Source organism: Leucoraja erinacea, chromosome 14, assembly GCF_028641065.1.
Source record: "Leucoraja erinacea ecotype New England chromosome 14, Leri_hhj_1, whole genome shotgun sequence".
Classification (NCBI taxonomy): Eukaryota; Metazoa; Chordata; class Chondrichthyes; order Rajiformes; family Rajidae; genus Leucoraja; species Leucoraja erinaceus.
Window position 1 is genome coordinate 28,876,886 of NC_073390.1, and position 12,094 is coordinate 28,888,979.

A 12,094-nucleotide genomic window follows, 5' to 3' on the forward strand; every position below is an offset into this window, starting at 1 on the left:
ATTATTTCTGGATGGTCCATGGCAGAGCCATAGGCTTAGGTCAAATGTTTAAGATTAATGAAAGATCTAATTTAGTTTTCAACTTTAGTGGAAGATATATAGAGATCATTCATTGTTATTTCATGTTGCACCTACGAAATAAGCCTTCAAGCCTTCAAGGTCGCCAAAATAATAAATCGCAATTTAATCTAGGAATGCGTAAACCCACCCATCAGGTGAAAACAAATACATGGGCATAGGAACACTCCCCCAAATAGTCAGGTATGTTAAGAATATGCGAGTTTAACATGGACTTACAAAAGCAGTCAAATTAAAATTCCTGTGCACCCTTAATTCCCACAACCAGTTTACATAACTGCACATTCATTTCAGCTCAAGTAACAACATCTAGTGTAGAAATAATTTTTCCTACGTTAATTAAATGCAGACACAAAGAAAAAGTTTTGTGGTTTGTATCAGAATGGAATTCCTCCAATCGCAACATTGATGAGGAATAACACAGAAATTAAATGTTATGATTGATTGAAAGATACAACATGGAAACAGGTCTTTCTATTCAAGTCTACACCAACTATAATCATCCGCTCATAGTTCTGTTATCCCACTTTTGCTTCCGTTGTGTACACACTTGGGACAAATTACAGAGGCCAATTAACCTACAAAGCTGCATGTCTTTGGAATGATGGAGGAAACTAAAGTATCCAGAAAAATCACGAGTGAAATAAGCAACGTCCAAACAGACACAACACCCGAGGTCAGGATCGAACCCGCACTCTTTGGCATTGTGAGGCAGCACCACCCTATGGTGGCATTAGAAGTAACAAGTGTTAATACAAAGCAGAAAACAAAAATGGTAATGAAGTGCCAATTTAATAGCACTAGAATAAAATAAAGAACATCTTGATCAAAGCATTTATGAACAAATGTGACAAGCTGACCATAGTACAAGAGCAATGGAAAAGGTTGGTGTAATAGAGATGACCCTATTTATTGTGAACAGCAAAGAGAAATGGTAACCATGTTTTGGAGGTGGAAAACTGAATTGGATTGGAATTGAAGACTATTCATTACATCTGCAAAATTGATCTCGATGCTTTATATTGTTAACCAGTTCCACAGCATTTTTGAATCTGAACTTTTTATGGTCATCCAATTCCTTCATTATAATGAGGATTAAATGAATGTTTCTTGAATGCAGAGGAAATCCACTGCAAAGTTAGAAGATTCATAACTCTATCTTCTTTCCTTGAGAACTTACCCTGACAACAAACACTGGACACTTTACTTTATTGGTTGAGGTTCGGACAAACTTAGTTGTTACAGCATTCATTGGATTCTGCAGCATTCCCATGGGTGGCACCAGCTGGAAAATATTGAAGATAGATGTAAACCAACCTTTCCATCTGCATTATAGTGCAAGATTTACCGACAGGAACAATGGCAATGGCAGCAAGAGAACCAGCAGCACAAAGATATCACAACATATGTAAAATCATCAACAAACATAACAAAAAAATCATAAACCAAATCAATCCAACAGTACACCAGAACAGCTCATGCCATTGGCAGGCATTTCAAGGTCGTCATGAACTAGGTTTGCCTGAAGGACCTTTTGCTGTGCTAAATGGCTTTATGACCAATTATAACATATTGAAATTAAACCATAAGGTCAACTTGAGATTGATTCACCAACACTGTTCATGCTCAGCAAAATTCTAAAAGAATTGTAATGGTGCAGGCACCAAATATTTGGCTCATCCAGCTAATATTAGTACCAAGTTGAGCAATCGCATCAGTCACATTCATGTAACTCCTTCTCCAGGGACATGCAAATTATTTTCTTATAAGTGACTACATTCACTTCCATTCCAACGGTACTGATTGGTTCTATTTCCAACGTTCAAGAGGCTGAAATCCTGATTATGGAACGAGCTGCGGGGAAAAGTGACGGATGCAGATACAAAAGAAACACGAGGCATTTATGCAGACGCATGATTAGGCAGATAATGGAAGGACATAGACATCGTGCAGACCATCATGAAGTTTAAATTGGCATCATAGTCCGTACAAAAACTGTGGGTCGAGGGTTCTGGTCCAATGTTCTGCTGTACCGTTCTACTGTATGTTCCACATGCAATGAATGCTGCATCACTGACACCGAGGTCAGTTCCAACATTATGGGATCTCAAGGTGGCAGCAGGAGGGAAGCTGAAAGGAATGCACCTTTCCTTGACAGACTCTGCAAAACTCCTATTATTTAAATCACACGATTGGTTTAATTCACTATTACCCACCACTGGCTCGGGGTAGCATTCTCACCTCTCTCTGACCCACCAAACTCAACTTCTAAGAGAAGGCACTCCGTTTTAAAGTTGAAAAACATTGGTTTTCAGTTATTGCTGAATAGTGAAATGAATACTACGACTAACCTCCGATGTACTACTGCCACAGAATTTATGTATTTTTTTGAAAATATTTCAGGTTCTTTCAACAAAATAAGAAGAATGATTGTATTTTCATCCGACACCAATCCTTGAACCACTCCAGTAACACTGCTCTTTTTTCAGACTTCATCTATCTATCTATCTATCTATTCTATTATTATATAAAACTCTGCGGCTGCCGACTGCCGTCCGTCCGTCCGGCTGTCTTTCTGCCTTTTGATTCGTTGACGCCTGCTCCTTCCTATCAGCTTCCAACACACTTCAATACAAAGTTGCAAGACAGGAACACTCTGAACTTTTCACCTCAATGGCATATCACACCAAGTGCTTCAACAGGAGGGGGAGGGCCAATTGGTATTGCAATTGGAACTGCTGCAGCAGGCAGGGGAGGTGCAATTTGATTTTTTTTTCAATCCACTGCTGAGGGAGGCAGGGGTGTGCTGGAATCTTACATTTGGGAACGGCTTCAGTTCCGTTGGAGGAGACGGGTGCATGGTGGAATATTGGGTTGGGGGATCACACCATTGGGGGAGCAGACCCAACGGGTCTGCACTTGGTCTAGTTGCCCCTAAATATAAGCTTAATTCGTAAATTAAACCGCAATCTTTTCCAAAGCTAGCAACCGTAAGATGTATTAGTTAAAATTAAATTGTCACTTTTATTAGCAGTTTCTTTCGACTCCATATCCTATGAAGCATATTCACAAAATGAAAGTTCATTGTCAAAATGATTGAACTATTATGGAACTTAATATTCAAAGATATACGTTTATGCACCACTGCCTGCAAAACAAACAGATAAAGAGCAAGAAAACAAAGAGAAGCTACACATCAAACAATTACAGGCTATTTACAATGATCTTTCCTTACATCATTATAATATGCCGAATCAGGCTGAATTGCTCGGAGGTCTCTGTGATCTCTCTGCCAAACCCGGTTCTAAAAATGAAAATGGAAACAATCAGTAAATAATATTATTCTGACAATCATTTGGTTCTTTAAAAGGCAACAGTACAGTAGTTATTGATCTTACACACAATAAAAAGCATTCAGTTTTCTAATCACTACTATACTTTTAACACCCATTTAAAATTTTTATAGCTATCAGCAGTGAAGTGCCCTTGTTACACGCACACACATTGACTTCAGATGAATAATTCCATGGAGGACCAGTGTGAATAAAGTAAGCTGAGGAAGTGAAAAGGAAAAGGCAAACCAATTAGAGATACAGTTGCTCCTCGACCTACGATGGATGGGGTTACGTTCTGATATCGTAAGTCGAAAACATATTTAATACAATGTGATCACGTGACTGGAAGTGACATGCGGCTCGCTGCCGTTGCCGAGCATTTGACGATCGTAAAGTCGAAATATCGGAAGTCAAAGCATTGTAAATCGGGGAGCGCCTGTACAGGGAATAGTAATTGCCAAAAAAAAATGCAAAAGTCCACTGTAGGAGCAGGAATGGAGTGGGTTAAGCACCAAGCTAAATTATGCATAGAAAGGGCAGTGTAACCGGAATAACTAAATTATTATTTTTTACTGTTTCCAAAGAAAACTGCCAAAATCTCAGATGGGAACGTGATAAGAGAAATCACACGTTGATGAGCACAGAAAAATGAGCTGTGCTTAAACAAGATATTGGTTTAAATGAGATGCATCCTGGATCGATGAGAGAACTAAGAGCAGGAGTTATACAAGGGCTTCCCATGATCTTCCAAGAGTTCCTATGTAGGTTAGGCTTCAGAGGACTAAAAAGTGGAAATGGTATTGTTCCAACCTATTTTGAGGAAGCTTATAGAAATAATAAGATGAAACATGAACTTGAAGTTTAACTTGAGAAATAAGTTTGTTAAAAGCCAAATTGCATTTGGCCAACCCAATAGATCTTTTGACCAGGCCGTATAAGACGGAAGGAAATTCATTCAATACTGTCATTGCAGAATTTTAGGTATTAGATAAACATCTCTCAAGCACATATCCTGCTTGCCATTTATGAAGCAGGATCTCAAGAGATAAATTTTAAAAATATGGTCACGGCAGATAAAAGTCACATTTTGCCCGTCTGTGATTAATACCATCTGTTAGGCTCACTCTGATCTGTTCCAGTGTTAAGATAGGTTCTGGCCCTGTGCAACAATGTCATAACTACACAGAAACTGTAACCTGCCACTGCCTAATTACAGCAGTTCATTATTAGCTAGAATGGATCCTTGCAGTAGTAAGACACATCTGGTACACCACCTTTCACAAAGCGTGTGCAGTAGGACTGGAAGCAACAGGGTCCCACTTCAGCCGGAACTGAGCGAGTGGCCGATCTGGTTTGTGTGCTGCAATGCCAAGTAATGTGTGAACAATATAACCAATGCTGGCAGACCTTTTTTTCCTGCCTAACCCATTGGGCCTTGGATCATTTACCACCACCAAAGACATGGACATGGTGCAAATGACAGCAGAGATTGCAACATAAATATGCAAAAGTAATTCTGAATTGAACCTACATTTTAAGCCAGCTCAGTCACTCTTGACATCGACAGGACACCCCTCTTATAAAGGCATCATATATAGATTTGCTAAACCACATACATTTACTCGTTTTTTAAAATGCCATCCTTCTTCTTCTTGCGTATAGTGTGCACAGCCTAAAGTTGTAGGACAACTTGTTCTATTTGATCTTATTTGATTGTGCCCGCCAGGTTGATTGCATTCGTCAAAACAGGGCGGACCACGTGAAGGTTGCAATCTCCCACCCCTTTAATGACATTGAATGCCATCGTTAAATCTCGTACAACATTGTATGCGTAAATGTTTTTGATAATGGACTCAGTCAATCGACAAATCTGCCACAATCAAGACATCAAACTTTGAATGATGTAAGATGATCACTATCTGACACGTGTGATGCTAATATTGTATCATGTCAGACCATTCCCAAAGTTGGCCAGGGCATACAACATGCCAGATACATGGCTTGTTTTTTTCTTGAGTGTCAGAGAGATTGAGACGACCTGATAGAAGTTTTTTAAATTATGAGAATCGTTAGGGTATAGTCAGAATCTGTTTGTTTAGTTTAGTCTTTCCTGAGTGGATAACAGCATCTCTGTCACATCCACTGGGTAGCTCTATTCCAACTGCATGGGAGCATAACCCAAGCATCATCACATGCGAGTCTATTGCCCAGGGTAAAAGGCTCAATTCCGCAGAAGCTACATCAGGCCAGTGCATGTTTGTCAACTCCCAGATGCTGAATGGGGAATATTGCAGAATGGGCCATGTCAGCATTTTGTCATGTTTGAATAGGTTGCCTTGGGTGGGATGTTTTCTTATTGTGCTTGGATTAAAAGTTTGTGTAGCTTTTTCAGCCATTTCAGAGGCCATATATAAGAACTTATATATAACCACTTTGGCCCAGTAAGTTCAGAGAACCATTACAGTGCAGAAGGTACATCACACTGGCTCCAAATGATTTAGTCATCAATCCTCTTGCCAGTTAAAAATTCTATTCTTTCAAATATTTATACAACTCTCTTTTTGAGCTGTTGCATTTAATTTGCCTCCCTCACTAATCATGGTGGCACATCCTAGAGTCTACCCACTTAATCATGTGACTTTTGGTTCCTTTAACAAATATTCATTTTATGCACCCTGTTTTGATCCCTCTTTGAAAAGGGCCAGTTTCTCCCACTGCAATATCCTCTCTCCAATGAGAACACTACCAGCTTCTTCAGTCCACGTAAGTAACCTTTCACATCCTCTGGGATCGTTTTGGTCAATATCTTTGCACTCTGTGCAAAGCCTTCAGATCTTTCCTTAGAATGCAGAATGGGGCAAATTATGCCACTACCATGAAGGCCACTGTTGGGTGGGCTAGGGCAAGATCAAGATGTGGGTCTCAGTTCCATCTTAGTCAGTACAGTATGCAAGAGCTATTGTTAGCTATTATTAGAAATGGTTGCTCCACATGCTGACAGACAACTTAGATCATATGGGCAGTCTCATGACCTCCCGTTGCACGAGATGGAAGTTGTTATCTCCCTTTCTCTGTTGAGAACTGCACAGTTCTCCCCAGTATAGTGATTTCCCTATTGTGTTAGCTTAATCGCCAATGGCTACCATAGAGCATAACAAGAAGCAATCTCCAAAGAATGAGCGTGTATATCCATTACAAGCTGTGAATGAGGGCCAAAATGCAAATAGGGACCTGCACTTTAGAAAGAGATGAACGTGTGTTGCTGATAAGCTTTTATTTGATCATCTTCACTCTTGATCACAAGCTGAATACAAGGGAAATGATTTTGGAAGTCCACATACACTAACAATATCACATTTCCCTTAGTCTTCCCAATAGTTCAAAAATCTGTCAAACTAGCTAAGCATGATTTGTTTTAACCAAATCCATGCTGATCTTTTTGAATCATTTGAACCTAATGCACTGGAGTCCTGGTTCTGCCCTATTATTTCTATCTAGTATTTTCCTCATCATCAAGATGAAACCGACTGGTTTGTAGTTAATGGACATCTGTTTTTGAACAAGGGTTTAACATTTCTAGTCTTCAGACACCACTCCTTAATTTATCAATTTTTGAAACATTATAGCCACTGCTGCGCCAATTTTCTTCCTTACTTCCCTTAGCATGCCAGGATGCCATGGCTCGGATAAAATGACTGGTTCAGAAAAAATCTCAACTTAAGGTTTTTTTTCAGTCTTTACCAACTTTGGATCAATACAGAATCTCAAATGGCTCTTAGTTTGCAAAGATTCCATGGTAACATCATGCATGATGACTGACAAGTACTCATTTAGTGTCTCAAGGAATAAATTTCCTTTTTCGATTTCTGATTGGTCCCTCTTCTATTCTTCTACTGCTCTTCCTGTTCACATTCCCATAGGATAATTTTGGATTCCCTTTTTATAATTATTGCCATTTTCTTGTGCTCTCAGTTCCTTTTTCATTTCCACTCTGAAGCCTGGTTTTCACTTCAGTTTACAACCTGTCATATGCTCTTTTTTTCCCTCCAAAGGTGAATGTGATAAATGTCAGAGAAGACTTTGCATAAAGGTTTCCAAGTAAGAAAAAGTACTTATCTAGTGCTCAAAGGAAAAAGATGGTTAGTGAATGGTCTTTGGTCTGACCTTTATTCTGCCAGAGTTTATTATACTTGATTTTGAGTATTAAAGTAAAATTACTCTGTTTACCAATATCTCTTGTGGTGAAGAACACCCAAAAGTGGGGTTAAAAGTCAAAAACGTGCCAGACAGACTACATTAATCCTTCTTCTCAATATCCATGCTGAATCTATAACAAACCCTGGCAATAATGGGAAGTCTGAAACAAGGATTTGTCACATGTTGAGAATTTGTAAATGGGAAGTCTGAAAATTAGGGGAGTCAGATCAGATTGTTGATACATAAAACTTCTATGTACCAACAAAAAAAGACTGCAGAAAGTGGATAGAGTGGAAGATTTAAAATGTTTCATGTGGAAATAAATAACACATGGGATGATACTGTACAAGAGTGAACATTGCAGCATTCAGTGACAGATTGATCAGTTGCAGATTTAAGTGTCACCTTAATAGAGCAATTACAGCCCAGCTGCCGTGTCCCCATGAATACGATAAGGTAGTCCAGCCTCATCAGTATTTCATATTAATAATTACCATTGTATGTAAAGTGCCTGCCAAGTTAACAACAACACCGCAGACTGTATGACTATCATATATAATCTATCTAGGATAGTCTTAGGGAGGGAGAAAGGAACGATCACAGAGGACAAGGAAGGGTATAAGTTCAGATAGGGCAAGGGAATGAACAAGGATGAAAGATCTTCAATCGAACATTTGTATAAAATATGGTTGCATGTGCGACGGAAACATTTTCTCAAGAATCAGTCTCAGAAAGCACTTCTGCTCCAACCCCCTATATAAAACTAATTGGGCCTGATCTTCTCAAACTCACCATCGCACTAAATATCAACTCCAACTCTTTCAATCTGGTTCAAAAGTAATTCAGGTCAGTTGGAAACTTAAGACTTGAACTCCAATAAACCCAATTATGTACGAGTGGTGATTTGTGCAAATATGGAAATTAGAGGGTTTACTAGAAGAAAATATCAGCATATAAACTAGCATTTAAAAAATCCTAATGAATGTACATTCCTTTCAGAGATAAAACTCATTGAGAAAAATGATCCAAAAGTTAACTGAAATTAATGATAGCATTAATCAAAAGAATAATATCGTGGAAGAAAAGCATAAACCAAGGAATTTGGAGTTTACGCAGGCAGCATAAAATAACCAAAACACCCAAATGGAAAACAGGCTGAGAATAACTTGGCAAGAAATAGTATTTTACTCCAACATCTGAGCAAAACAGTAAGCTGCAAAAGAAAATTAATTGGGACCCCGATAAAGACAATAATATGTGAATAAAGTGGCCAAACTTTAAGTGGAGATGCAAAGACAGGCAGATGCTGGAATTGTAAGCACAAAGTGCAACAGGTCAGGCAGCATCTGTGGGGGGAAATGGACTGACGGTGTTTTTAGGGTTAGGGCCCTTCCTCAGATTGAGTGGAGTAGAGAGGATAAAGCTAGAAAAGAGGTGGGGATGGGATAAAGCCTGGCAAATAGTAGGTGGATACAGGCGACAAAAGGGTGTGGGGTGGAGTTAGTGACAAAGACGAGAAGAGAAGATGAGTGAAATGTAAAGCCAGAGGAAGGAATATGGGTGGAAGAAGAAAGGAAGAGGGGAAAGAAGGGAGATGAAATTAAAACATGGGACTCATGGTCCTCCAACTCCCGAGTCACCCTGCTCCTTTCCCCTCGTTATGCTCATCTCCTATCCGGGTCCAACATTTCTATTTTATCTCCCTCATCCCGTTCCACTCTTTTCCTTCCTCCCACTAGCTTACATTTCTCTCATAACTTATCTGACAATCCTCGTCTCCTTTTCACCCTTCAGCCGTTGTCATTTATTCCACCTGCCAATTACTGGCACCCTTCACCTGAAGCCATCTATCACTTGCCATGCTTTGCCTAACCATCATTTATCTTTTCCAGCTTTCTTCTCCAGTTCTTTTTTTTTGGGCCAATCTTTATATATATATGTTTGGCTTAACTGCAAAAGGTACAGAGGATAAAACAAAGAAACTGAAAAATAATTAATATCAGTAATGAGAAAGCAGTGAAAATGTAAGGAAACCAACATCTCACAAATCATCAGGAACTAATATTGTCCGTGCTGCAGAGGAAGTGAACACATTGAATGTCTTTCCAAAATTCCCTTGATTCTGGAATACATTACCTTTTGTAAAACACAAATAAAATAACAGTATAATGAAGCAATTAATATAGTCTTACAAATTGAAAATAGCAGTCTGCTTTGACCCTCAACAAGTGACAAATCCTTGTTTCAAACTACCAAGGACTGCGTTACACCATCAAATTGACATTCTTGCGCACTCTGTACAACTGGCATCTAACTACAGCTTGCGAAATAGAAGGATATTTATCTATGAGTGTAAAGGTGAAACAATGATATTAACCAGGAGACACGTTTCACGAAGAATACGTATTTTCACATTATGCTACATGGTTGAAAATTCTCGGATAAAGACTTTCCACCAGGAACTTCCGAGCAAGATGATAAGACTACCAACTGGAGTTGTTTGCTCAATTACAGACACCAAAAGCCAGATTTTTAAAAGATTTTGGGCAACTGCTGGTTGGGGGAAGAGCAAAGTGCTGCATTAATGTTGAACTCATGACAATACAATGGGTCACGTTATCTTCTGCTTCGTGATTGTATGGAGTGGATACTGAGCCCAAACATCATCATGATCACTTCCATGGATGGCCAAAGCTCATCCTCATCTCAAATCAATGATCCTTGTCATTGTGATGTAACCAAACACGTGTGCAACGCCTCCAAAAAAAAGCAAAACTAATAACTAAATGCAAAATATTGCAGATACTCAAAATTGCTGTTAATAAATTTACTTAAAGAGCATTCTCAATGGGTGACTTAGAAGTTAATTGCTACATAAAGGTAGTTCATTAAGATACAAGAATGTTCGCAGAAACTTTAGAATAAAATTTGACAGGCCACGCTAGGTGGTCAAACATGGTCAAAGTGATGTGTTGATCAGCATTTTGAAAGAAGTCAGAGTCAAAATGGCTTAATGGAAGGTAATTCCACGATTCTATGAAGGCAGGATGCATTGCTATCAACGATGAAAGTATTAAAATCAGGGTCTACAAAGTCAGGAGCTCAGATTTCAATAGATTGCTAAATGAGAGGTTAGCTTTAAAGAGAAAGTTAAAAACAAGAAACCAAGTGTAAGGGTGAGAATAAAAAAAACCTGTTGGAATACATTGAAGCACTAACATTTATTTATAAAGATATGGATATGAATTTCAGCAACAAATGTACAAGCAAGGTGCAGATGGGCAATGTGATGGTGTAAACATTCTTTATACTGGTATATCTCTGTACCTGGAAAAGCAAGTTACACATTTGCAAACAACCTGCAATCACAGAGACATGAAACAGACGTGAAGGAACAAAATATATAGGGGTTATCAAATTCAATGGCTTCAGTCTTGCTGATGTTTAGATGCAAGAGTTTTCTTATACAGGTCAGACAACCAGCGATACAAATTGGGAGAGTGAAGTCACTATCAACAATTAAAATGGCAAGTGAATGAATACAAGCTCTGAACTATGGCACAATGTAATGGAGGTGGCAGAGGATGATACAGTAAATGCAGAGGCATGAGGGATGAAAGGAAAAATGCAACTCAAAAGCAAGTCATGAAGAGATCCATTTCTGCATATTATGATCAAAGAGTTATGGGGATATGGCACCATTGCTGTAAAACAGCACTAGGTAGAATATTAACCATAATCTTGCTGAATGGAGGACAGACTTGAAGAACCAAATAATCTACTCCTGGTCCTATGTCTCATGTGCCCTGATAATAGAGAGCGAGAGAGGAGCAAGATGATGGAAAAAATGTGACGGTAAAAGTTCAGGAAAAGAGACAGGTACAGTCAAAAGATTGTTTGCATAGTGGAAAGGAAGAATATCCAAAATACCAGCACATAAAGTTAGCATGTTAGGTCAGATATGATGGAGATAACATAAACAGAAAGCATGTGGAAAGTATAAAATGTTAGCTTATATTAGATATTTATTACAGTCTATTCTCAGGTCAAGAATGGTAAGAGATAAATCAAATTCAACAATATGCAAAAATGAAAATAAAAACAATTACATTTTCTAATTCAATGGAAGAGCAATCATCGATGAAGTGGAGCAAGTGGGAACTTAGGAGGACAGGCATGAAAAGTGTTAATGTATCCCATGATAAGTATAACATGGGATACATACATACATAAGTAATCTTTCATCTGGATGAGAGTGTTTGGTGTCAAATGAAGAGTGGTTTAATACAAGTTTAACCAAACAAAGAAATATGGTCAACAAAACCAAATGGGAATTCTTTGAAATGAGGATCAGTCAACACCCATGACATCCTGTTGAAAACGGAGATTCGGTGAAGACTAAATACTCCTAAGAAAGTGTGTTAGGGTCAGGATATTTGAAATTGCTAAGTGGAAAATTTTTGGAAAAATTGCAGACACAGCTT

At 38.6% G+C, this 12,094-nt stretch overlaps 1 protein-coding gene across 4 annotated transcripts in view; it reads right to left on the reverse strand.

Moving 5' to 3' along the window:
• Window positions 1–12,094, reverse strand: part of wdr33 (WD repeat domain 33) — a 98,621-nt gene that overhangs the window by 68,443 nt on the left and 18,084 nt on the right. For all 4 annotated transcript variants that reach the window (XM_055645990.1, XM_055645991.1, XM_055645988.1 and 1 more), the window contains exons 3-4: window positions 3,314–3,382; window positions 1,259–1,363 (exon numbers count right to left, since the gene is read on the reverse strand). In XM_055645990.1, coding sequence (XP_055501965.1) covers window positions 1,259–1,363; window positions 3,314–3,382 — 174 coding nt within the window. The remainder of the gene's footprint in view (window positions 1–1,258; window positions 1,364–3,313; window positions 3,383–12,094) is intronic.